General features: G+C 40.3%; 1 protein-coding gene across 2 annotated transcripts in view; it reads right to left on the bottom strand.

Annotated features, from left to right (window-relative positions):
• LOC101163820 (brain-specific angiogenesis inhibitor 1-associated protein 2-like protein 1) overlaps positions 1-25567 on the bottom strand; it is a 26619-nt gene extending 1052 nt beyond the window's left edge. Inside the window, exons 1-13 of one of the 2 annotated variants that reach the window (XM_011478237.3) lie at positions 25205-25567; positions 23325-23400; positions 23119-23205; positions 18426-18487; positions 15137-15208; positions 13028-13162; positions 7553-7705; positions 7123-7278; positions 6809-6917; positions 6211-6427; positions 3738-3800; positions 3147-3381; positions 53-99 (exon numbers count right to left, since the gene is read on the bottom strand). In XM_011478237.3, the coding sequence (XP_011476539.1) occupies positions 53-99; positions 3147-3381; positions 3738-3800; positions 6211-6427; positions 6809-6917; positions 7123-7278; positions 7553-7705; positions 13028-13162; positions 15137-15208; positions 18426-18487; positions 23119-23205; positions 23325-23400; positions 25205-25255 (1463 nt within the window). In that variant the 5' untranslated portion in view covers positions 25256-25567. Of the gene's footprint in view, positions 1-52; positions 100-3146; positions 3382-3737; positions 3801-6210; positions 6428-6808; positions 6918-7122; positions 7279-7552; positions 7706-13027; positions 13163-15136; positions 15209-18425; positions 18488-23118; positions 23206-23324; positions 23401-24860; positions 24947-25204 lie in introns of those variants that run through there. The other variant, XM_011478239.3, reaches the window with a different exon arrangement.

The raw sequence follows: 25567 nt of genomic DNA, 5'->3' as shown, positions 1-25567 counted from the left end.
CGACACACACATGACTGAGCGAGACAAACGCTGGTGTGGTCACATGACTTACGCGAGGAAAGCGGGCGGAGGTCTGGAGGTGCCGTTGGACTGGACCCCCTGCGGAGAAACAGACATCTGTGAAAGCTCATTTTTGGTGGACGATAAAACCTCACAATAGAGGTCGATCAGACATTTATTGCAGTTTTTAATGCATCTACACGTGTTCTTCAGCACCTTGGTCTATTCGATTGATGAGTCGTGTGAATGGACCAGTGTCTAATGTGGAAAAACAACGTGCAGCATCACATCACGAGAACATGTGAAACATGAAACCGCTGCAAACTCAAGCGTCACATTTTCCATGAACAAACATTTTATCCCAGTGAAATATTACTAAATGGAATCAACATCAAGACAGATAGTTTGGCGTCAGTTTTTGGTCATATACTAAATTAAGAGTTTATTAAATAGCCTTTGACACTAAAAAGATGGCTGCCACTCCCTCAGAACATCAGAGGTAAAACTGTAGAAGAATCTCTAACTTTCTGCTTAAAAATTTTAAGACCCTGCATGCCAAATAAATGTACTGTACACTCTAGACATGAACTTCTCTAAATGCAGCACAAGTTGCTTCAAAACCTCATGTCTACATCAATCCTCCTACAACAGAAACAAGTCAGACTTCAGTCACCAAGCTGCTGTTTGTGGATTTCTTTTCTACTTTTATTTTGGTAATAAAAAGACCAGGAAGTGACATTAATGGATTAAAAAAAGCAACATCTTCTACCTTAAATATCTAAAAATCGGCTGCCTCTAAAAAAAAAAAAAAAATAATAAAAAGGAAGAGGAAAATCCAAAAACCTTTTTTTCTAAATTTAGAGAAGCTAAAACATTTGGAAATGCAATTTTAGATCACGAGTGCAACAAAAACATTAAAACCCCAAATGGGAAGTAAAGTAAACCAGTTAAAGTATTTTAACCGTGCAGCCATGTTTGAAATCTTTGCACCTTGGCATGTCAGCACCAGAAAATGTAGGAGGTGGTCCAACAGCCTCCATCACTAAAAGTTAAAAATGATGTTGGAAACAGAAAGGTGTGGTGAATTTGAAATCATTGACTGTTTGCTTCAGCCTGGGTTGCATAAATCTGCACCGTTTTGTCCACTAGAGGTCAGCAGCGTCTTTCTGGACCACAGTTGGTTCTCAGCAGGTCCTGCCACTTCACTTCTTTGACAAATATTTACAAAATCACACAGTGCTACTTACAGAAAAACACACCTGTCAATCAAAGTTTGTCCTTTAATTCTTTCAACGTGAACTTCAAATATTCGCAAACAAAACATCTTCACGTTTACTTCCTGGAACTTCTTTTCAGACAACCTCGGCTCATTTCTCCGGTTTTTATCATTATTTCTCCAGAAGACTCCCAACGTTTTGCTGTTCTGTCAATTTTCTGAAAATTTTCTTAAGGTGCTGTATCTCCTCACAAAGCAGTGGGGGGAGGGGGGGGGGTATTCTTCTCTTATGGTGACAGCATTCCAGGAAAACTCCACGTCCCCCTGATCTGGACCAAACGGCTTTGCAGGCGCAGATTCCCGTCAGTGACACTAAGGAAGTGGAAACTAAACTGGATGGCTGGAGGACTTTTCTGTTTTCTTGCCTGCATAGAAACTAACATTTGCAACTGGAGACCAAACAACATCAAACAAATCCAATAAAACAAGTTTCTATTCAGTGCAGCTTAATGAGGTCAGACAAATATTTGCATTTGTTGTAGCTGTAGCACATGAAACCACACACCATCTCCAGATCAAGCAGATTCTGAAAAGAAACTCGTGGAAAGACAGCAGGAAGTCCAAAGCAGCGGCGCTTTAGCCTAAGTGCAAAGGCTGTGTAAATGACGATGAAGACGGGGCAACTTTATTGAGCCGCACTTAACCAAACACATTGGTGTTTATCCAGCATAGCAGGACCTAAACACTTTCATAAAGACAAACCACAGCTTTGCCTGGGAATTTGCATAGAAGGCAAATGTAAAGAGATTCATAAAGATGGGAGTTTTAGCTGTTGGAATGGGAGATGGCTCTGAATGCAGTGTTTGTGTCTGTGTTGAAAGTCCCACACAGAGTATCTCTTGATCTATGTTCAAAGTGTTCCCAGCGATCTTAATAGTTATGCTATTTTTAGCCAAAGAACAAACAAACCCTGTGTCGTTTTCTAGGACATAGTTTCTGCAGAGCGGCGTGAGTTCAATAGAAATTTGCCTCTGGGCTGTGGGCAGGACTGTTGGTGCAGAGCGACCCCATCCCCTTTTCCCTCCCCAGTGAAGAGGAGAGAGCTTGTGGCCCACATAGTGCATTTTCTATGACACAATTATTAACTGAATTTTTATGTCTGCTCCTGATTCACAATGATTTAAAAAAAAAAAAAAAATCAGAAATTCCATTTTAGCTGAATTTTTCCTGTATCATCAGAAAATGGAACAAGAACCAGTTAAAAACACACAAAACACGATTTTCATCAAACTGGCTCTAAAAAGCCATTATAACCAGAACTTTTTCTCATTCCCATCTTCAATTTCAGTCAAGACAAACAGGGTTTGCAAACTGAGATGGGTGATGTTTGTGTCCTCAAAACACTGAATGAACAGGTTTGTTTTTCCAGCTAGTAAGTCTTTAAATCAAAAGTAAAAGTTCCATTGACGTAGTTTCTGCCGTAGCCTTAAGGGATGCTACCGAGGATGTAGTCGGCACGCATTTAGCACTTCCTTTTGGAGCATCACCGCCTCACGCAAAAGGCCAACACAACCTAGTGAACCTCGAGGAGCGTCTCTGAGGAAAACGCCTCCACAGACAACAAGCTCCTTCAATCTCAACCATTTACTTCCTTTTTCTGCTCCTTGCTAGCCTAAAGTGTGTCAGAGTGTGGTCACATTTCCAGGGTAGTCATCTGAAGCTCACATGACAGCACTAAAACACACATGTGATGTCAGCAGCAGTCAAGATAAGGAGGCGGGTCCTGTAGCCCCGGGTATCAGGTGAGCCTGTCAGAGCAGACACTTCAGTGAAAAGCACCCTCCTTTGAACTATTTTTCCTAAACAGACGGGCTGCCAGCAGTATTTGCATACGTTCTTTAATGTGAATGAACAGGAGCCCCGAACTCACCGCGCTGTGATCAGACGAGGACAACGGTGCTGGGGGGGCGGCGGTGGCGGGAGAGGAATAGTGGTGGTTGTTTGTGACCACGCTGCTAGAGGAGGAAACATTGTTCTTAATGGCGTTTCGCTGCGGCACGTCGCAGTAGTCCGCTGGGGGGAGCACCATGGTGGCCTCATCTGTCTCCGTGTCCTGATGGTGGAGGTTGACCACACTCCTGCTGCGGAACGGGGCAGGAGGCCCGCTGTAGGACCAGAGGATGATGGATGAGTCACAAAAGTTCAAACTTTTGATAAAGAAATCATGAATTTTTCTGGGCCAACTCTAAATAAAAAGTGATAAACCTTATGAGACAAATATTAGTTGGCTACATTTAACCATTCAGGACCTGAAACATTCATGTTTGAACTGAAACAGTCGGAGGCCTGCAGGCAGAATAAGGACAACAGGAATCAAAAGTTGAGCAACAGGAGAGTACCCGCAGGATTCGAGACGTTATCACTTCAATAGGAGTAACCAGAGGAAATGTCGCCAACAATACAGGCAGGTGCAACGTGAAACCGGCTTGTGCGAGCAAGCAGGAATGTGGAGTCCCCTTACCTGTTGTTATTCACGGGAGTCTCTGTGAGAGCGCGGCAGTAGGATGAAGGGAACCAGCCCCTCCTGCAGCACAGACACACACCAGGAGTTAGGGGAACACATGGGAACCTTTCACAGTAATTGAGTATCTTTACAAGAATAAATATACATTCTTGTTGAATTTGACTTGAAATCCTTTCATGAAGTTCAACCCGCCCCTCCTCCTTTCCTGTTTGTGACTAGGTGAAGTTACGCAGAAAGTCTTTTGTGTCAAAGGTCTCATTGTGAGCGTTTTGAGCCGACACCCAGGAAACCGGAGTCGGTCTGGACTTTGCGGCGGTTCGATAAACCAGTCACTAACTTTCTGTCGCCGCTCAAAGTAAAAAAAAGAAAGAAAGAAAAAAATTGCTGCAACCATTTGTTGCTACCCACACATGAACCGAAATAAACCTGACATTTTTTCATTGAGCCGAACAAGATTATGTGAAGAAAAGCTGGCCAAATGATAATAAGCACCATAGGCAGGGATTTGCATGAAACATTCAGAATCTGTTGGCGGAGAACAGCAGGGTCGGTTCTGGAAACCAGAGATTCAACTAAATTAAAGAGCATTTTTTGAGTTTGACAGCATTTTTAGATATTTCTTTTCTGTGCATGTGATGTAACGCTCAAGTGAGACAGGAAACACATCATTTGTTTATGTCAGGCATGTTTTTACCTGCGGAAGTGCTTGTTACAGAACAGGTTAAACCAATAGAACAAAACTTTGCAGTTGAACTGAAAACCTGAGTTTTCCTTATTGATAACCAATCATGAAACAATAAACAAATTGATCCGAGTCTGTCGTCAGGAGAGATGCCGGAATATTCCATCAAAGCTGATTTATTTCAGAGGCGGGATAACAGCCAGAGAGCCACATTTATTAAAGCCAAAGCTGCAGCTCTGCAGACACATTTCGCTGTGACAAACACGATAACAAATGTAACCCTTTGGGCATCTGATGAAAGCTAGATAAAAGCCTTTATGATTGTGGGTTTTTTTTGCAATACAATGAAACAATGAACCAGCCACGCCCTGTCAGCACCACTGAGGGTTCAACAACAAAGTGTTATTCTGCTGCAGCGCCTCCTTTTTCACCCCTTGATCAGTATTTCTGGGATTTATTTCCAACGTGCAATTTCCCCTGGCAGTCATAAAGATCAAACCAGACGAGTGATTAAAATTCAAGCACACACTTCTGCAGGAAATAGATCAGATCCTTGTTTAAAAAGTAAAATATCAATGGTGTTGGGAGTTGGCTTGGTAATGCCTTTGCTGTGCATTGGGTGGTGGGGGGGAACACAGACACGTTCCATTCTGCCGCAACCCGTCCCAGCCCTCAGGGAATGGCTGCAGTTTGGAGGATCTGTTGGTTTCAGCTCAGCCACCCAGCCTAGAGTCATCAGCTGGAACAGTCTGGGCCAGCCTAAAGGATCCAGAGACCACTCAAAGTGGGAAACTTTTGGTCCAAATAGAAACCCACCAAGAAACCACCCGACCTACTCTTTCAAAACAAATCCTGTGATTGGAGAACGTGGCTACTATATATATAGTGGTCCCCAAACCTTTTCACGGCACAGACCGGTCTAAAGTCAGATAATATCGTCACGGTCCGGCCAGTACGAGGCTGAAGTGGGCGTCCGATTCTTTTTTTAAGCTTCCATTTTCCTTTAACTCCTCTAAAACATCTGCAGCTGTTTTAAGCTTTATTTGGACACTAGATTTCCTGTAGAAACCATTCAAATGTGATATAGATAACCCATAACCTATGCTATAGTGGAACCCAAAATAAATCTAACAGGTAAATAAAAAAAGAAAAAAAGAAACGGCCATTAAAACTGGTATTTTCTAAATAATCTACCGTTTGAATAACTTCAGCAGCATCCTTCTAACATTGGACAGCAGGTGGCTAAATTTTCTGTTTTTTTAGTTTAAGGGAACAACTGTAACAATAAATCCATATGCGGAGTTAAAAAATCTCATATGGATCTGCTAAACGCAGCTTTCTTTTATTTTTTGAAGTCAAAGGATCTTCCGTTTCCTCACTGGCTCTTTTCTGTGAAAAATAACTTTCCAAATATGTTTGTTTTTCTTAACTTTGCTAGCTAAGGAATTTCAATTAAGGGCTTGGTGCAGCTGCTTTAAGAAAATAGCGGATGGATTTTCGACGTGATCGAGTGACTTGACATGCATTGATACAGAGTCGGACATGGTGGAGAAAATCCAGTAGTTTTCCAAAATAAAACTTCCTTCAGAATTAGATTACCGGTATATAGAAAAGAGAAAAAATATAGGTCGTGTTTTTTCTCAAAGTTTGGAGAAAGCCCCTATAGAGGATTAATCATCCATATCAACCATCATCCACCTGGTTTTCAGGTGAGCAACTTCTCAAGACTAGTAAGAAAATATTGTCCTTTTGGTGCTGGATGTCTGCCCATGAGCCAGAAACACTTACTTTCCATTCTTTTCCAGTTCTCCGTACATCCAGCCGTCTCTTTCATCGGGGATGAGCAGGATAATGATGTCGCCCTCGTCAAAGCTGATGAGCGTGCTGTTGTTCCCTGCAGTGTGGGGGAAGATGGTGCGCACACGAGGCCTCTTCACCATGTTATTCAGACCTGTGGCTACAGACACAGACCTGCCAAGACCGTTATCCTCGCTGTTCGCGTGGTCTGAGGAGGGAAAGAGGAGGAGATTTATTAATGTCAGATTTAAAACAATGGCATTGGACCAGTTTGCTGCATGATCCCATTCTATTTTTCTGATTTAACTGCAAAATGATCCTTTCTATTTAAAATATATTTTGGAGTTGGTGGGGGCCATGCAGATGAAAACAAAGCAGATGTGAAGATTTTTAAACACCTGTCTAAATACTGTGAAATGTTTAACCATTTCAACTGACAATTTGTTTGAAATAAAAGTCAACCTGAACCAGAAAAGACAGCGATGCTGTGAAGTAAAGAAAATGGGAGGAGAAATTCTGTGATCATTACCTTCGTGGACACAAAAAAATGCTAATTTGGAGCCAGAGTGGCAGAGAGACAAAAGCTCACCTGCATTGGTGTGGGAGGAGGTGGTTACGCTATTGGTGTTGTCCTGGGTGAACATGTTAGCCAAAGGGCTGGCCAGAGCTTTCTGAGCCGGAGCAGGAGGATGAATGTTCTGTCAAAGCATAAACACTCATGTTAGCAGCATAGCTGCTGTGTTCACTTTAGGTTTAGTCTTTATTTAATCCATTAGAACAAGAAAAGCTTTTATGGAAAAAACCAAAGCAATCTGCCAGATAGTGACAGACACAGTGGAATATGCAAAAGTGTTCAGAGATCTAACATTAGAGTGTTTCTTTGTGCCCAACTCTGCTTCGTACCACGCTGTGTCGTGACGGTGAGGGCGACGGCATGGGTGTGATGGACACCGGTACGCGCAGGCCCTCGATCATAGCCACCACGTTTTCGGGAATGTTGGTGGCGTCCTTGCACTGTTCTTGCCAGCTGCTCAGCTTTTCACTCAGTATGTCTCTGGTCTTAGCAGCGGGAGAGGGATAGTTATTAAAGGAAAACAAGAAAAAACAAAGCACAAACAGTAGGGAAACGAGATCATAATGGTGGCAGCAAAAGAATCTGGACTTTATTATTAAGGAATTTCTCTGCTGAATTAAAAAAAAACATAATTCTGAAGGAATTCTCTACATGAAAGACCAGTTTATGGTTTAAGACAATCAAAAGGTCTAAACCTAGGGACGCTTTGTTACTGCAACCACACAGACAGAAGTTTTTTTACTGAAGGGAGACTCGTACCTTATCGTGGAACGAACCAAACTGATATGTCAGCATACAGTGTTTGTCAACAAGGAAGCAGAAGCGTCTCTTTTCCTCCAGCAGAGCCTCTTTACAGCCGTCTGCAAGGAACAACTGCATGTCCGTCTGTCGGTTGGTCAACGTCTCCAGGCACTGAGGACATGCAGAGAAAAACAACATTCAGTCCGTTTAAATGATTCAGGCTTTAAAAAAGACCTAAAGGAGAACTAAAGTGGATTTTACTCTCAAGAGAAGACGTAATACATTCTAACCTGTTTGAAGAAGCTTATTCACAAGAAGCTGACTTGGAAGGATTTTAAAGGCACCACTTTGAAATAAAACTAAAAATATTAATAAAAGAAACCTGGGAAAAACTAATTCTGCCTGAAAGAAATATCACTTTTATTTTTCAGAGGATTCATATTATGTTGCAGCCTGTTAAATGGGTCTTGAGAAAACTTCAATGTCCAAAATGTGTTTGCCCATTTCTATATTAAAAGTTGTTTAATTAAAGTCCTTCAAAACTGATCTTTCTAGAAAAGTTAAGTGTGCATTTAAAAAAGAATACAAGTTTAGCATCTTTCACAATTAAAAACCTCTTTAATTGTGAAAGGACACAGAAAAGTGGCAATAAGCCCCACATTTTTAGCAAAAAGCAATTTAGCTCACCGTTGAAAAACAGCATTTCACACATAACTACCAGATAAGACTACCGTCATTTCAGTCATTCATCTTCTTCTGGGGGAAACCTTTTATTACAGTTCTCTTTCACTCTGTATAATAAACGCACACCCCCAACACACTTTCGCTGCTCCTCCTCTTACTCCCTCTTGCGCTGCACACGCGCTCTCCCCGCCTTCCGCTGCACGCACTACCTCCTCCTTCTTACACACGCGCAGCGCACGTTTCAGCAAATTCACATCCTTAATCTACAACACAGTGTGGCGACCCGGGGGTTAGTCCCGCCTTCAGCCCCTAGGACTCATGGGAAGTGGGGAATCGTGGGTGTAAAGTACCTCACCATGACTGAGTTGGCTGTGAGAAGAAATGACCTCCATGCTGTTTGCCTGTTTGTGTGTTCAAATAAATAGACTATAATGCTATAAAGGCTTATGTGCCATTTGTGTTTGCTTGTCCCTCTCCATCTCTGAGACTGTGGAAGAGGTGCAGAACATACGCTATAACATGTTTAAATGTGGGTGCATGCAGGTGCGGCTTGTGTGTGTATAACATAGTTTACCCTTTAAAAATGTAAAGGGTGTGGCTTGTAATCAGGTGAGCTCTATAGCCCAGAATTTACGGTAACCAAGTGTCCCTGAAGGACATTACAATTTTGTCAACCACTTAGTGTGAGGAAAACAATGACCCGTTTGTTGAGGGTTAGTGTTAACACTTTTCTTAAAACCAGCTCTGATACAAGGTCTTGAATTCAAATGGGTATAAAAGGATCCATGTTCTAAATTTAAAGGGCGACACAAAACTCTGGACTTCCACTGTTTATTTGGTCAACTACAAACTAGAATAAGTTCAGTTAAATCCAAATCTCTGATTTTCATTTGAAACTCTTCTGCAAGTACAGTTAGTAGGAGGTCATTTGTAGAGCCGTTATCTTTCCATACACATGGCGTGCAGCCACAGAAGCCTGTCAGTGTTGATATATACACAAACCCCACATGGAGGAATTAAATGAAAAGAGAACGCCTCTTTACTGGAAATCCTAATCTCTCCCGAGCAGGCACACAGGTATTGTTGGTGTATAGTTTGCTGTGTTGACAGACTGGGTTGAAAGCAAAAGCCTGAGAGGACAGAGAAGGTTTGTCACAATCCTACTAAGAGCCTGGATTTACACATGCTTAGAGACGGACAAACTACAGAGGATACCAAGACGTTTGTAGCTTTAAACAAAGACAAACATCAGATACAAGAAGTTAGAGGCAGTATCAGAGATCGTTGCGTAGTGAATAAATGTACATGTGGTGTAGATTTCTTCGGGTTTAATAAATCGCCGATTAAAATCACGTTTTGGTGTTGTTTTTTTTGTTTTGTTTTTTTGTCTTGCAGAACATATAAAACATAAAAAGACAATTAAGCTTAAAACTGCATTTCTTACTATTTCTTTCTTCAAATTGCTGTGATTCAAGAGCAGATGACAGGGGGGCAATAGCTTCCTGCTCCGCTCCATTCTGATGCATCCACTTGTAGGCGACTAGATCCATATACGTCTTCAATTCCCTCGTCCGAGCTGGCATCTGGTTCAAAACTGTACGGCTGGATGGAATTTTTTGTTGTGCCAGTAATGTTAGGTTGGGGGTGTGAGGCGCTGTAAGCTAGCAGGAGAGCGCATCAGCAGATGGGTGATAGGAAATGGGGGCAGGGTTGCTCCATGCCAATGGTCCAGCCCACAAGGAAGATGTGAATTTCTAATGTACTACTTCTGCTCAGCAAAAACTATGTCCAAGAAAACAACACAGGGGGTATCTGCAAATTAATTCTGTGTAGCTAGACGTCTGACGCCTAAGCAGTGGACCCACAGAGTCCTGGAAAAAGATGGACAGCGAGGAAAGTTATGGTGGCTGTGAAAGACCAGATGCCATGATCTCTTCGGACAGCCATGAATTCATAGTGAAGAGAGAAGATGCCTCAACATCTGGTACCATCAAAGCTACCTGGACAATTAACTGAGAGCAAAACCAATAAAGTCAACCTCAGAGAGATTCCGTCTCATGTTCTGTTGAAGGTCTGCATTTGTTACACATATAAGGTCCGTTACCCCAACGGCTCTGCAGAGATCCCTGAATTCCCCATTGCTCTACTGATCGGCCTGGAACTGTTCACGGCTGCAAACCTTTTGAATTGTTAGAATTAACAAATGTAAAAGTTTGAAACATTAATCGCTTTTCCTAGAAGAGCATTTCAATCGTTTTGCCCTCTACTAAACACAGCACGTGTTTGGGTTTCGTCACTTCATACTTTGTCTTTTAATTATGTTTGTGTTAAAAAAAAACCCACTGGGACTTTAAAGTGTTCCTCTCTTTATGGTGTGTTAGTGCATTTATCTGAACTTTTGTGTACCTCCTGGATGAGGCAACAACCGTGACTAGGCTGGTGCTGCTGAAGCTCCCTGTGAGATCCACATCTCATCAAACTGGCTGGAACTGACACACCTATAACGGCTGTTGACACAAAGACACACACCTTTCTGTTCATGGCTTACAGCAGCCGCCTTTAAATGGCTGCATTTACCAGGGAGCTGCAGCAGTAGAGGGCTTTTTACAGCAATCTACAAAATCCAGTAACCAGGAAATTTGTTTTGATCCTATTAGAGTGTTAGGTTTAAGGTAAAAAAAAATTAAAATAGACATCCAGATGCAACAAAAACATAAATGTGCTAAATTATAAAAAAGGTGTCTTGATTTTAAAATCTGTCCTTGCCATAAGCACTTCATAAATCCTTTTTTTAATTTTAAAGAAAGTGTCCAACAAAAACACATGACGCTACCTTTCACTAAGAATGATCGACATTGTTTTTGTTCAAAAGCATCACACAACTGGCTTGGATTCATGCATGCATGCACAAAACAAGTAAGCGCAAGTTTCTGTAACAACCAACCGTACAAAACAGCAGAAATGTAGCATCTCTTGAACTTACTGTCCTTTTACATTCATTGCTTTTTGGATGCCTACTAGTGTTTTACTGCAGTTCAACAATCAAATTTAAAATATGTTATGATTCATAAAGTCACATCTTTAAAGTCTTCAAATTCTCATGAGAAGGCGGTGCTGCAAACATTTTGCCTTAAAAAAAAGAAAAGAAAAAAACGAGTTAAAAAGATTCAAAAGAGCAAAAAAACTATCCTCAAAGAATACATTTTTATTTTCCTCATCAGCAATACCAAAGTGGCTGATAAACTAAGACCATGAATGGAATCTGTTTTTCTGGACTCGTTTTTCGACAGTTTGTATGAGTCTTTCTCCAAACCTTTGTGCTAGTTTCCCATCGCGTCTCTCTGAAGGGTCTCTGGTGATCAGTGAATCATGTGAAGCTTCAAGCTCATTTCTCTGCGCTCTGATATCATGCTGGCCTGTTTACAGACCCACTGCTGTGTCTCTGGAACCTTTTAAGCCACAAGTCTGGCCTTTAGCAAGAAGCGAGAAGAAAGAAAGTGAGAAGGAAAGCTCATTTCCAGGCCGAGTCCTGGCCTAGTGGGAAGGTGAGAAAAAAAAAACAAGGAGAAATTTTAAGAGCAAAAGAAAATGAGAACAGAAAGAGTAAAATCTGCATTTAAAGAGAAGAAACATTGTACTCTGGCTTGCACAAAATCCCAATAAATAATATATACTGTATATAAAGTCCAATTGAGTTTGAGCTTCTAAATACAATAGCAAGATATCGTCTAAAAAGGAAATATAAAAAGCTGCTAAAATCTATTGAATTAGGTGCTGCTCCACCTTCAAATGTATGTTACAGTTGCTCACCTGTTTTGCTTTAATTAACTTAGCATAAACGGTGGTGTTAACCTGTGCATTCTATGGAAAGAGAGCAGCAGGAGGCTGAATCCTAACACCACATGCTGCTCCACAGACTGCAGAGCTTATGGAGCTCCATGCAGGACTTTGATCCAGCCTACCACCACAAAGAAATATGTGAATGAGATGTTTGTTTGCTTTTTCGTTTTGGCCAGCAGATATTATACCACAACCTCTCCTGCAGTTTTTAAAATATAGTATATGCAGAATCAAGTCCGCAAATCCTAAAACAAAATCAGCATGAACCCGAATAGCTGTGGTTTTTCCCTTTTTCTGTGTTAGTGCAACCAGTCCACCGGCCCTGGGCAGGGTAGACTTTCCTGACAAAAATACACAAACCCTTAAAAGGACACACAAATGCACGCACAAACACACGCACACAGACGTAGGCAAACTGGCTGCCCGACAGGATCAGTGGTAGGCTGGTTATATAAGATCTGCTTGAGCTTTGACATTAAACTTGATGGGGTGCTATCATGAAAACAGCCTACTACAATAGTTTTAAGTTTTAGCCACTTAGCTAAATCGTTTCTATGAATTTAAAAAAAAAGAGTGAATTAAAATAATTTTCTAAATAAACAGATTTATGTTGAAATTTTGAAAGGTTTTTTCATCAGTGCTTCTTTAGTTCAAGTTTTTCAAGTTATAAACTGACCAATCAGATGCCTCAATAAAAGTAGGATGAACAATGAAAGTATGATTCCTCATGAAAAAAGACGGCACACAGAATCCAAACATTTCTTCGACCAGACTAGACAAACAGACACACAATCATCTGACACACTACCCCTCTGCTGCTGCTCCTCATTGACGTCTCAGACGTCAAGGTTTATGAATGAACGTTTGTGTCTGAGTATCTATGAACGTACGAACACGCCTGAGTGTGTGCGTCAAAGAAGGAACGTGTGTCAGGTCTCTGTGGGAGCGGTTTTTTCTTAGCAGACTCACCTCACTCTCCTTGTTCTCGTACTTGTTAGCATTTTTGCCTTGGCTCTTCCTCCTCAGCTTTTTCAGGTCGGACTGGGACCGTTCCAGAGAGTCTTGTTTGATCTTGTGCTCCGTCTGGTATCTCTTAAATGTGGCCTGGATCAGAAGAATGGCCCATGAAGTATCAAAGGTTAATATCCATATTTGAGTTTTGGTTTTTTAATATAAAGTTTAGTGAACATATGATGAGACAGTGTGAACTTTGGTATAAAAATCAAGTATTAAAGAAGATTTACACATTGTTGCTACCCCAACTGTAGATTTAAATATGAAGTGAGATCAGACAAGTAAAACCTATTTTTTACCAACTAATAAAAATAAGAGCTAAAAATATGAAAAATGAAAAATACAGACAGGACTAAAGCTCATGTTATTGGTAAGATTCATGATACACGTTTTTATTGCTGCTTTGAGTCGCCTCCTATCATCGTACAACAAATTCAACCTGCTGCAGTCTGTTCAACTGCTTCTTTGAAATGTGGCTGTTCAGTAAACAAATAAGGGTGTTATTTCCCAGTCAGGTGATGGCCCAGATCCTTCAGGTGTTTGTTGGTACAACACAGAGCTCAAAGTCAATTTTAAAAATTCTTTTCATGCATTTCAATGAAGAAGTCAAGACAGGAAGTCTCTAACGGACAGGCTAAACATCAGTACAGTTTTTTTACTGTACAGTAATTTTACTGTGATGATGCAGCAAAGCAGATCAATGCAGGGAAATGGCCCTAAAAAAACTGAGAAAAACGTTTGTAATAAACTCAAAAAAAATTATAACTTCATTGCTGCTAAACCTTCGTTTTTCAGAATAATGTTTTTTTTCTTCATTTGTTGTGTTTTAATGACACACAAAAAAGTTCAATGTTGTCGCTTTGGTGGAGCCTGTCGATTGTAAAGGAAAACTGGACCGTCCAAGTGTGACGTCACCCATGGAAAATGACTCGCCTCTGGTTCCAACGAAAGGAAGTCAATTCAGTCACCATTTTTATGTGAAATGGACGTCGCCATGATGAGTCAATGGTGGAGCCAGAGAGAGGGTGTAGATTTTGTGCTTGGAATTATCACTGACTGTACTATACTGAAATAGTATAGCATGGCTCAAAAAAGGTTGAAAAACACTGCATTAGACTTCTATAGTCATTTTGTAAATGAATAACCATTGTTGCTCTACTACCTTTTTTTAACATGTTCTAGCAAACCCTACTTTTTCATTTTATTTTTTTGTAGTTCAAGTTATAAACTGATCAATCAGATCCTACAATAAAAGTATGTGATCTCCTATTAAATGTTCAAAATGTTTGACAAATTCTCCTGAACGCGTTGTCCAGTGGTAGGCGTGTGGACTTCCAACAAGCTCACTTCTGATTGATATGGGTGGCTACTATAGAAACAATGACTCAGACCGACTCGGACCAATCACTGCATGCTGACGTTGTCTGGGTCAGACGTGGTGGCGTCCATATTGCTAAAAGGGCAACTATATTGACCTCATTTGATTGGAGCCTGAAGCAAGTCATTTTCTTTGAGTGACATCACACACATTCGGTCTAGTTTTTACATCCAATCAATAGGAATAATACATTTCTAAACAAAACAAAAAGGAAGAAACAATAAAACCGTATATTTAGGGATTTGCAGTGTTATTTTTTATTTTTTTCAGAAATGATCAATCCTGTCTGATTAAAGTTTGTTTTTAAAACACATGGACATAATTGTCAGAGCAGCTTCTAGAATCATCATTTTTTTGCCAAAAGACACAGATACAAGCAATGTTACGCTAATCGCCATGACGACAGCCATAATGATGGAAAATGATTGCCCTGAACTGCTGCACATTATGAGAACAATGCTGTGTTTTCACATAAGTGATTACTATTATTAGTGATCCACTTTACATGATAGTTGGCAAACCTCTCCGTACACAGAGCGTTTACACACCTGTTACGTCTGTAATACAGTGAAATGTGCAAATTAGAACAGCAAAATAAAGGATCTTTTATCTATCTTACAATGGCAGAGTTATTGGAGGAGTCAATATGCAGCCTCCACATGAGGATAGAGGCAGAAATTACTCACCGTCATATATTTGACATCCATGTCAGTCTTCCTCTCCAATTCCGTTATAATGTCCCTGTGGAACCTCTTAAACTTCAAGAGAGTGGGTACAAAAAAGAGAAAGAAAGAAGCAGGTGATTATAATGTAAAACTGAAGGATGCAGTGCAATAACACATGAAGAGCAATAACTTATAGTATACTGTAGAGCATATGTGCGGGGGTGAGAGCCAACTCCAAGGTTGCACTTAAGAATGAGTCAGAATCTAATGGTGCCACACAGTCTTCTCATTTTCTCCATGTTTCCTTCAATCATTTGTCTTAAAGCGTTATGGCTTTTTACTTTCTTTAGAGATTCTGTGTCTGGACCCCTGTGAAGAAGATCAGTGAACTGGGCGATACCGCTTCTGAAAGCACATCAAAGACCGTCGAGGTTGTGTAATAGTCATGTCTCACCACAGCAAATCCACGCAAAATTATCAGCCATGTTGTGAGGAGCAGCTACTCTGACCGCCAAGTTCAAATGCAACCATTTATGGTTGATTTCTCAATGCAGAAGTGTGCAAACATCTTTGAAACAAATAAATTCAAATTAGAATTTCACACCTTGGCACATTCTAACATCTTTTGTGTGAGACTTTTTTCAGCATTAAATTTCAGTGAAATAAATTGTTTCAGCTTTGATTCCAACACATTAACAGCTAAAACATCCACCGTTTGGTTTGAGAGCTTTAGCTTTGCCACTGTAGATTTTAGAGCTTCTTAGCAAAGCGACAGTAATTGCAACAACTGAGGTTTTCCCCGGACATGTTGAGACTTGAAGTAGCTCTCATCAAGCAAATAAGCCTCGTGTGTTCCCCCTTTATCCATTCAGCTGATGTTTCAGAATCCTCATGAAGCAGGGAGGCAGATGAGAGTAAGGAAGTATTCAGACTGGAAAAATCCGTTGGTCCAGACCCAGTCCACTTAATTTGGTCCGGATCGAGCCCTGAACGTTGCGTTTGGTCTGTAATCAGACTGCTGTCAAGGGGACTTTCCTGTTCCGGACTAAAGGTTGTAAACAAAACCACGTGACTGAAGATCTCTTCACTCATCAGAGGCAAAGCAACTAGAGGCAGAAATTCTGTCAGTCCTGATCGTTTAGTTCATTCAAACTTTATATTTCGCTCACAAGTTTGGAACGTCTGTATAAACATCAGGCTCAACACCTTTTACTGGCTTTTTTTGTCCAGTGGAGGCATGCTGCAGGGCGGTTTCTGGCAAGGCGGTGTCTCAGAAGGTACGCTGCAAAGTGTTGACGACATAGATTGTCAGGAAAACAGTGAGAAGCAATGTGTATCGCGTTAAAAACTGTCTGAGTCTGAATTAATCCAAACACACCTCAATGAGTTGCTGTGTCTCATCGTTGTGATGATATTGCATAATTTTTAAGAGAATTCTGTTAAGAAACAACAATGTAGCTTTAAGGATGACGTCACAGCAGCGCCTCTTGGCGTATGCCTCCCAACGACACACAGAAAAGTATGTTAGAGGCGTTTTTAGCGGTGTTAAAATAAACGTTCTAATAAAAACAAAAAACAGTTGGACTCTTTTTTTCCGGTTTGATAACACAACAATCGTTGCTTTACAGTTGTCCGCAGCTCATCTGTTGCCTCATTCCTTCTCTGTTTACGTCGGCCGATTTGGTTCAGTTGTTCCGTTCAGGGAACGGATTTTATCCTGACTAAGGAATCTCAGAGCGAACCGAAGCTCAGTCCAATAGGAAACGAACAGAGACCTCCTCCATAGATGGATCCCAGAGCAGTTCCTGGTCCCGAACAGGGTAGGGTTGTGCCGATGGACGATATCATCGTCCATCGTGATGGGTGACTGACATCCCGATGGAGAGACCACCATCGTGATGCCACGCCCCCGCCACGTTGCGCGTCGACACCATAAGCCGCGGTTACATGTACAAAATATCTTGATGGGATCAATGGTCAGATTAGAATCCAACCGTGTACATGGGCCCAGAAAAATGTTTTCAGAATATAAAAACGTTCACTAAGGTCACACTTTCCGTCGGAATAAATCATTCGCACATGCGCAGTAGGGTTTGAAAAACGGAAGGATATAAACTCCGCCGAGCGGCTTTTTTTTTTTTTCAAACTTTATTGTATGTAACAATTCAATACAAAACATTGTTAAACAGCGCCGAGCGGCTATATATATTGACATGTCAGCTCGGTAAAATACGAGATGATCTTCTAAACGTGCTTTTAATAATGTTACGGTTATTATCAAACACCTGTTCGCTCATCATTTGAATTTTAATCCGTGTGGTCAGTGCTTTTTCTGAACGAAGCCAGGATTAGCAGTATGCTAACACGGGCTAACAACATTAGCTTTGGGTGGTGCTGCTTGCTGGCTGCACGTAAACGTGTAAGAATAACATCAGCCTTTATTTAGTCGGGACACGACTGGAAACACAAATCCGCGTGATTGTTTGAATGTTTTCTAAGGACTGAGCGACATTTCTGCCTCACATCGCCGCTGTGTGTCTGCTGACGATACGAGCTGTGCTCAGACACACGTTTAGACCCGGTTCTGAGTTCGGTAGGTAGTACCCCTAGAGCTGCGGGACGGATCGCAGTCTTAAATCTCACACACATAGCGCTCATGTAGCAAAGCACCCCCCCCCCCCTTCCCCTCAAACACAAAGCTGTAAGTCCACGCTCCGCCGGTCCGGTGCGGGAGCGGACTACATCTTTTCTATTTTGTTTGTTACTTTTTTTGTTAAAGTCACTTCCCTCAGTTTATACTGGATCATCGTGGATTAGTCATTAGTTGGGGAAATAAAATGAAAAAAGCAAAAAAACGAATAGCAGTTATATAAGAACGAAAAATGTAAAAATAACCCCCCCCCCCCCCCCCCCCCCCCCCCCCCCCCGACGATGTCATCGTCCATCCCGATGGTTGACAGCAAACATCGTCAACGGCCAATTTAAGGGACATCGCCCAACCCTAGAACAGGGGTCCGCTTGGGTGTATTCAGACTGAAAATTTGGTCTGGATTATTGGGGGAAACTAACTCTGGTTCACTTAAAGCGCACCAAATGTGTCCAGTCTGAATAGACAGAAAAAAAAGACTGGCAGACAGTGTGTGCCAATAAAAATGACTTTGAGATCATTTGTATTGTTGTGTTTTTTTAGAAATGTGCAGAGAGACAGCGACGGAAATTGACCGTGTCTGACAACAGGGCGAGGCAGAAATGACAAGAGCGCAATTAGATGACGCTGGTATTTGAATGAGCTAAAAACATCTGCACGTACATTTTCCTCCAGCTCGTACTGAGCTCTCCTGTGGACCTCAGAGATCTCCATCAGGACTGCGCCTGCCAGACAGAAAGAACAGGAACAGACAGCAAACTTTAATGCGGAGGATAAAGTCAGAAGACATGCAGATAAGATGTAATCAAACCACATCCTCTTTGTTTTTGTTTTCCTTTATCCATCCATTTTTGCTCTAACAGATAAATAAAGCTTATCAAATTATACAAAGCAAAACAGCAGATCCAGAATAGTGAGACAGAACATGAAGGTCTGAATGTACTTTGTTCTGAATGAGGTGCACCATTTAAAAAAAAAAAAAGATTATTTTGGAAAAGCTGCCCATCATAACAGAAAACATAAGTACAAAACAGACAAGTTATCTTCTGTTTTTATCTAAAGAACTAAAAAAAAAAAAACATTTAAGAGGGATCTAATCCTAATTTCACATTAAAGATTTGGATCAGCCAACAGGATTTTTAAGAACTGTGTTAAAATTAATTATATGCTTGAATTAATTCTCCTAATTGACTTTGTACTGCTTTAAAACATTCAAACATTAAATTATTAAGTCATTGGTTTAGCAGATTTGCTTTTCAAAATAAGATTGCACAATGCCATTTCAAAATGAAATAGCTCAGTAAATATCTTGACTTTGCTTTTCCAGCAGATTAGTAAATTCAACCCAACAACACAACATTTCAGCGTCCATACACTTTAATACATTTTAATAAAAAGAAATACAGTTTTCGTCAATCAATTTGTTAGTACTTCGTTTTATATTACATTACAGGTGCATTAGATTAGAGATTTTTTTGACTTTGGTAAAAATGAAAAACCTTTTTGTGATGCGAAGGAGCTGTTTAATGATTTATTCACCAAATTAACTTTTTTCTTTTTTGACTAAATGTTAAAAATATAATGAATTGATATTTTGACATCTTGTTTTTTTTCTTATTCAATAGTGGTGAAAGCAAAAGATACTTTTTTTGGGTATCTTTTGTCAATTTTTTTTTTTTATTGTATCATTTAAGATGACACAAAGCTTCAAAACTTCAAAGCACATCAATCCTTAGAAGCTGAAACAGCATAGTTGAGCTGAAAGTGTTTAAAGAAAGAGTGGGACAAAAAGAAATGTGGCAACTTGGGAAGGAAATAGATGTTCTTCTATTTTAAATCAACTGGCTAAATGTATGACTATAAATTGTTAAAAGCTTCATCCTTGAAAATATGTCATCACCCTCTTAGAACCAAAAAACACAATTTGGATTAGAATTATTTTAACCTCTTCTTTCCGATTTTTTAAGTAAAAACAGAAAATCCCTCTCTCAACATCCTTGTGACATGTTAAAACACTCCTCCGCAGCCCTTCCATCTGCTGGCAGGCAGATCCATCACTCTGACCCGGGCATTCGTCAGTGTGTAAACAGGCCTCCTCCCTGCTCTGCCTTTCCCTGTCAGCCACACCTTGCCTGATGGAGAGATTGAGCTGTTGCAGCTCAAACAGTGAAAATGCAACAGGATCAAGTAAATCCACACCCTGACAGGGCTGCAAAATCAGAAGCTGAGTGGGAGCAATGACTGGATTTGTGTGGTTAAGGGAGTAGACACTGTATCAAGATAAGGTTCATGGTGAGGCAGATAAGGGTTTGTAAAGAAAGGCATGTCAGGTGTGTTTAAGGACTATGCAGCCAGAGCAATAATAAAAAAAAAACTAAAAAGAGGGAATTCACTGCATCAGTCCAGGAGGATTAAAAACAACAAACATGACTAACATGTCATTTGTGTCCTGCTGTCGTTATCTATACCGGATGTTGCTGGGCAACGGGTGTGCTTGATTGATCCAAGTTGTGAGAGCACGTGTGTCGGCATGAGGTGAGCACTGATGGCAACATCATGAGACTCCACAAACAGGTGGTGTGTACTGTTATTCCACCATGGAAACACAGTTGTGCAAGAACTCGACTTCCTTTAGAACACAGCGGATAACCGCCACTCCATGACAAAACGGCGAAAGAAATCACCACGTTTGATCATTTTGGGTTCTCTGACTTTTTGGTTTTGCAATCAGTTGCATGGATCAGACATTCTCCTTTCTGTGTGAGGCAGACAGAGAAAGAACCTGCTCTAAATGAAGCACAATAGATTACAAACGGTTTCAAGAGACATTTAATACTTTCTTTAGCCGTTAGCTCTTCAGCCTACAGGGAGCACAGACGACGCAGAACCGGTGAAAATGAACAAGATCGAGGTTTAATTACAGCAATGACTCGGAGCCTCTTTTGATGAAATGGCATGTTAAAATCCCCACAGCGCTTCCACTGTTTTTGCCTGTAGACAGAATAATCTACATCTGTGACAGATACTGGGAGCAGCATGCAAACATGTTTGAAATATGTAAAATGAATATGATGCCATTTCAAAAATAGCTATTGTGTGTTTTGCGTTTGGGGGCGGGGTGGTTTGCTGGGTGAGAATGAATATTCTGGACACTAAAATAATAGTCAATACATCACATATTATGTATTACAGGTAGTTTAAATTTAGGAGCAGAGTTGCCTTTAGTGTTGCCTCATCTGAGGAACAAAACATGAGAGTTCAGCCTCAAGAGACTCAGCCACACCTCAAGGAAAGAACATACTGAATGAATTACAGCAGCGCTGTTTCTAATTACCTCTACACAAGCTGTGTGGCTGCACCTGAACTACCTCTTCCTGTTTTCAGCACAAGAGTCAGACACTTGTTAATACACAGCATCCAAACAAAGACGGGGAAGCTTTGCCCACAAGGTTTAAAGAAAAGGAACACGGTAAAGCAACATCAACGGATCCTTCAGTGCTTCTCTACAGTGTTGGGTGTCTGATAATGTGTCAGAGGAGCTTGGGTTACAGACACAGACAGCAGTTGCCCTCCATCAATGAGATGCTCATTTCACATCTGTATACACTCTTTAACCTGAAAGATGATTTATTTCCCAGCATATGATAATGCAAATTGATGTCTTTCTTTGAGGTCAACCGACAAGTCAATTTGTCATTTTAGGTCTTAGTCAAATGCACCCGTATAGCAATTAATCTAATAAAGGACCACACAGAAATGGAATTTGACATTTAATTTCCTTTATACATGTCCTCCATCACCTAAAAATGGCACAAGAACATGTTAACAACTCCAAAAAGCTAATTTTCATCAAAGTTGCTCTTTAAAAATTTGACATGTCAATTTTTGCTAGCAGACAGCCCGTATCCACCCAAAAGATTGTGTTTTTTTCCCATTTAAATACTAAATGGCTTATTCACTTGTGTATTTTGTAATTCCCAATCAGTTTTTTGTATTTTGTGTTGTGTGTTGTTTTTCAGAAGATCCAACTCTATGCTATTTATATTTGAAAATATATTTAAGTCTCAATACCCTAATAGCCCAGATTCTGCCTGGTCAGAAGTGCACAGAGAGTTTGACTCCTGTTTTGTGTTTCCTGCTCTCCATACATGACCCGGCAGAAGGGCACAGACTAAACTGATGTGCGTGTCTAACTGTGTTCCTCCTGGAGTGCATCCACATGTCAGAGGTGAGTCTGACTCAGCGGGAATGTAATGATTTACCCGACATAAATCTGCTTAGTAAGACCAGCTATGTGTGTAGGTCAACCCAATGATTTGACTTTTTTTGTTAATTTTTTAAACAAACTAAACTGGCTTTTTTCTCCTTTTTTTAATTCCTTAGATTAACTTGTGTGATAATGGGCACCGCCTCCCATTTCCTTCAATTTCCTATCACAGGAAGCTTATGCCATGTTTCTTTAAAAAGGAGTAGGCTTTCCAGCTCATGCTTTTATGCTCCTTTAGAACACCAACTTCAAATACACGCAGCTGAAAACCTGCCTCCAGGTTTCTTAGACACAGATTTCATTTGTGGGAGCAGTTTGCAGCTCAGGAGAGACACTTCACATTCTGTGACAGAAACAACAACACAACTCTGCCTGGTGCAAACACTGATCTACTAAACACCATATAAACCTTTCATGTATTACTTTTCTTTCCATTTTAAATACAAATGCTAAATGATTAGATTCTCAAACCATCAGAGACCAACAGGCACCAAGGTGACATTTTGAAGTCCAGTATGTTTGTCTAGGATGTGAAAAGCTTTGGCATTTTGTCATTTACTGATATAATTGAGTGTATCCAGCATAACTTTAGACTGACCACAAAAGAGCGGCCTGCTTTTTTTTTTAATGCCACCAGGGATCTCAGCACAACAGGAGAGTTTATTTTTTAGGGGAGTGCGTTTAACCATAATTTCCTACAGGAAACTGAAAGCAACAACACCAGGTGGCACTTCCATGGTGCTCCTGAATTTAATTAGCACTTTTGCTGCCAATCACCAGGGGACATGAGAGGCCTTCAGTGGGTAAAGTCAGAGTGTGCCACTTGTGACAGCGACTCAGGATGCCAGACATCTTTGGATCATAAATTAGTTTGCGGCAACTGAGGCTTGGGGAGTTGGCTGGAAACAAAAGAGGGCCAATCCAAATCTATGCCAGAGTTATCCTGAGTTTATCACACACAGAAGCACCATGCAGAGTTAATCCAAGGACATTGCCTGTTGCGGTGGTTGGACACCCTGAACTCCCCATAGGCTTAATATTGGTTTGGAAGTCTGGTCTTAGAAAAAAACCGGGAGCGTGGAAACTTACCCAATTCTTTGGAGACGGGAGAGGATGTAGCGTTCTCCCCAATCTTAGAAAGTGCATCAAAATACAATCTTCCTGCCATTGCCATGGCTAGAAAGGAGAAAAGATGGGAGAGGAATGTGTGTGAGATTCATTCATTTAGTAACTCTCCTCAATCAACCCGCTCCCCATTCTCTGAACAGCTGTGGATTAGTAGTTAGGAAACTCACCAGAAACTGATTTCTCATAGTTCTTCCCCAGGTTGACCAGGTTCCTCAGCCCTGGGTTGAAATGTTCCATCACGTTCTGTGAAGTCAGAGTAAAAGAGTTCAGCAAAGCCACATAAAACGTGAAGAAAATCATACATCGATATGTACAACTTATGTTCATTAGCCACAAAGTCTTTGTATTAACATTCAGAGGTTCAACTGTTTTTATACAAAAATATGGTTTTTGTGGTCAGTAAGTACTTAAGCATATTTAAAAAGGGATTGATCTGATGACCTGATTTAATAACTTACTGTTTGCTTTAGTAGATTATTTTTTCCCAAACAGGGCTTAATAAATTCATTGTCAAATGTGAAAACCAAGGTTGATCTAACATCCGTCATGACCGGATGCTGATGTTGATTCACTTCAAGTCTTAAGCATTAGCTAAGACGTTCAGATCATATCAGCTCCAAACTCACTTCTGGCATCCTGCCTATTCAAGAATCATAAAGACGGAACAGATTTAAACTGACTCACATCTTCTGGTATGTTATGAACTCAGAGGAACTGGGTGATCCAGAACAGGGTAGTTCTTTTTTCTTTTGCTCGAAAGTAAAAGCTAAGCATTATGAAGCACTTTTCAGTTTTGATTCAATGGATCCATGACATGCTATACTTTCATCTTTCAAGTCAATGCTAAACCTTAAAGTTTGTTTAGGTTTTTAAACTGTTACTCTTTTACCTTTCACATGTCTTAGAGTATTCCTTTCTTTTCCATTTCATTAATCAAATGTGGAGCAATTTAATATAGTTTTTGTATAGTACAAATTCAACAATCGTGAACTTTTTGTTTCCATTTGGTACCTTGATACTTTCTTTCCCTTTTATTCTGTTGTGTTCCCGTGAAAACTGATTATTTGTTTATTATGTAAAAATGCATGCATAAAAAATATTAAGAGATTTCTTCTTCTACCCACTCATTTTTCAAGCACTTTATTACTAAAGCTATAAATGCTAAAAAATATCAAACTGTCATTCATAATTTGTAAAGAACTCAAATTAGTTCTTATCTAATCAGCACTTTTCATCCACAAAAATTCTACCTTAAGTAAACTTTTCATTGAACTGCTCTATAAGGTCTGAATTAAGGGGCTGTTGAGGAGCTAACTTAGCAGCTGAATTACTTATTTTAAGATTATTTTATGGCTTTCTCACAAAGAAACATGTCTGTACAAAATGTTTAAGCAGTCCTACACCTAGTTTTATATATTTATTTGTTGAAACATGTCTAAACAAGTGATTTGGGGGAGGAAATGAAAACTTCTTTTTAAGTGGATAAAAATTTGAGATCCAAATTGTAAACAAAAAAGTCAATAAAATGGGGGGGGGGGGTCTGGGTCCGGACAAAATCTTAACTTCATAAATCTAAAAAAACCGTGAAGTCAAATATTAATGACGCTAAAACAGGAGCAGGCTAATCATTTTAGCATCCTTTGGGAGCTCCACAGTCGGCTCGAAAATGCAGATGACTGAACAGCAGAGACACAATAGCTTACATAAGTCTTTTTCTGCATTAGATGCCACACAGTGAGCGCCATAAAACACAATAAAGCCGTTTCTTAGGTAACTGCCTCTGTCCACCTCCATCAGAATGAATGAGGGGACTTCTTTGCTAAATAATTAGGGAGATTAATTAGAAACACCTGTTCAGCACGTGTTCCTTAAAAGTCGCTTTTAATCCAGAAAGTTCTTAAATAAATCGATTTTTTTCCATTAAAAGGCAACAAAACGCTTTCCCCCCCAAAGGTTTATTAAGTATGAAGGTTTATTTTTTCGCTTTCCCTCTGCCTCATCGTGATGATGGCACCTGTTGTGTTCTCAGCTAACTTGTTGTACTCACCCGGTATGTGGTTTCGGTGAGCTTGCTCACCTCCTCCGCGCTCTTCGACATGTTTGTCCTCTCTGTCACGTCCAAAACGATTAAAAATAATAATAATTAAAAAATAATAAAGTAGGTTTCTGATATGTGTTTCACAGAAACAACTCCAACGTGAACTTAAAAAAGAAAAAAGAAGTGGGAGAAGTGAGTCAACCTACGGACGCATAAATTCCCTCATAGCTAACAGGAGACGCAACATGAAAAAGGATTATAAAAAGCCGACAGGTAAAAAAAAATTATAATAATAAATTCCAGGAGAAAATCCAAGTATGCGGTGCTGTTGCGGCTGAAGACTAAAGGCTGAGCTGTCAAACTTGTTGTAGG

Source organism: Oryzias latipes, chromosome 8 (genome assembly GCF_002234675.1).
Source record: "Oryzias latipes chromosome 8, ASM223467v1".
NCBI lineage: Eukaryota > Metazoa > Chordata > Actinopteri > Beloniformes > Adrianichthyidae > Oryzias > Oryzias latipes.
The sequence above is the reverse complement of the archived record's forward strand: the minus strand, read 5'-3'. Positions and strand labels throughout refer to the sequence as shown.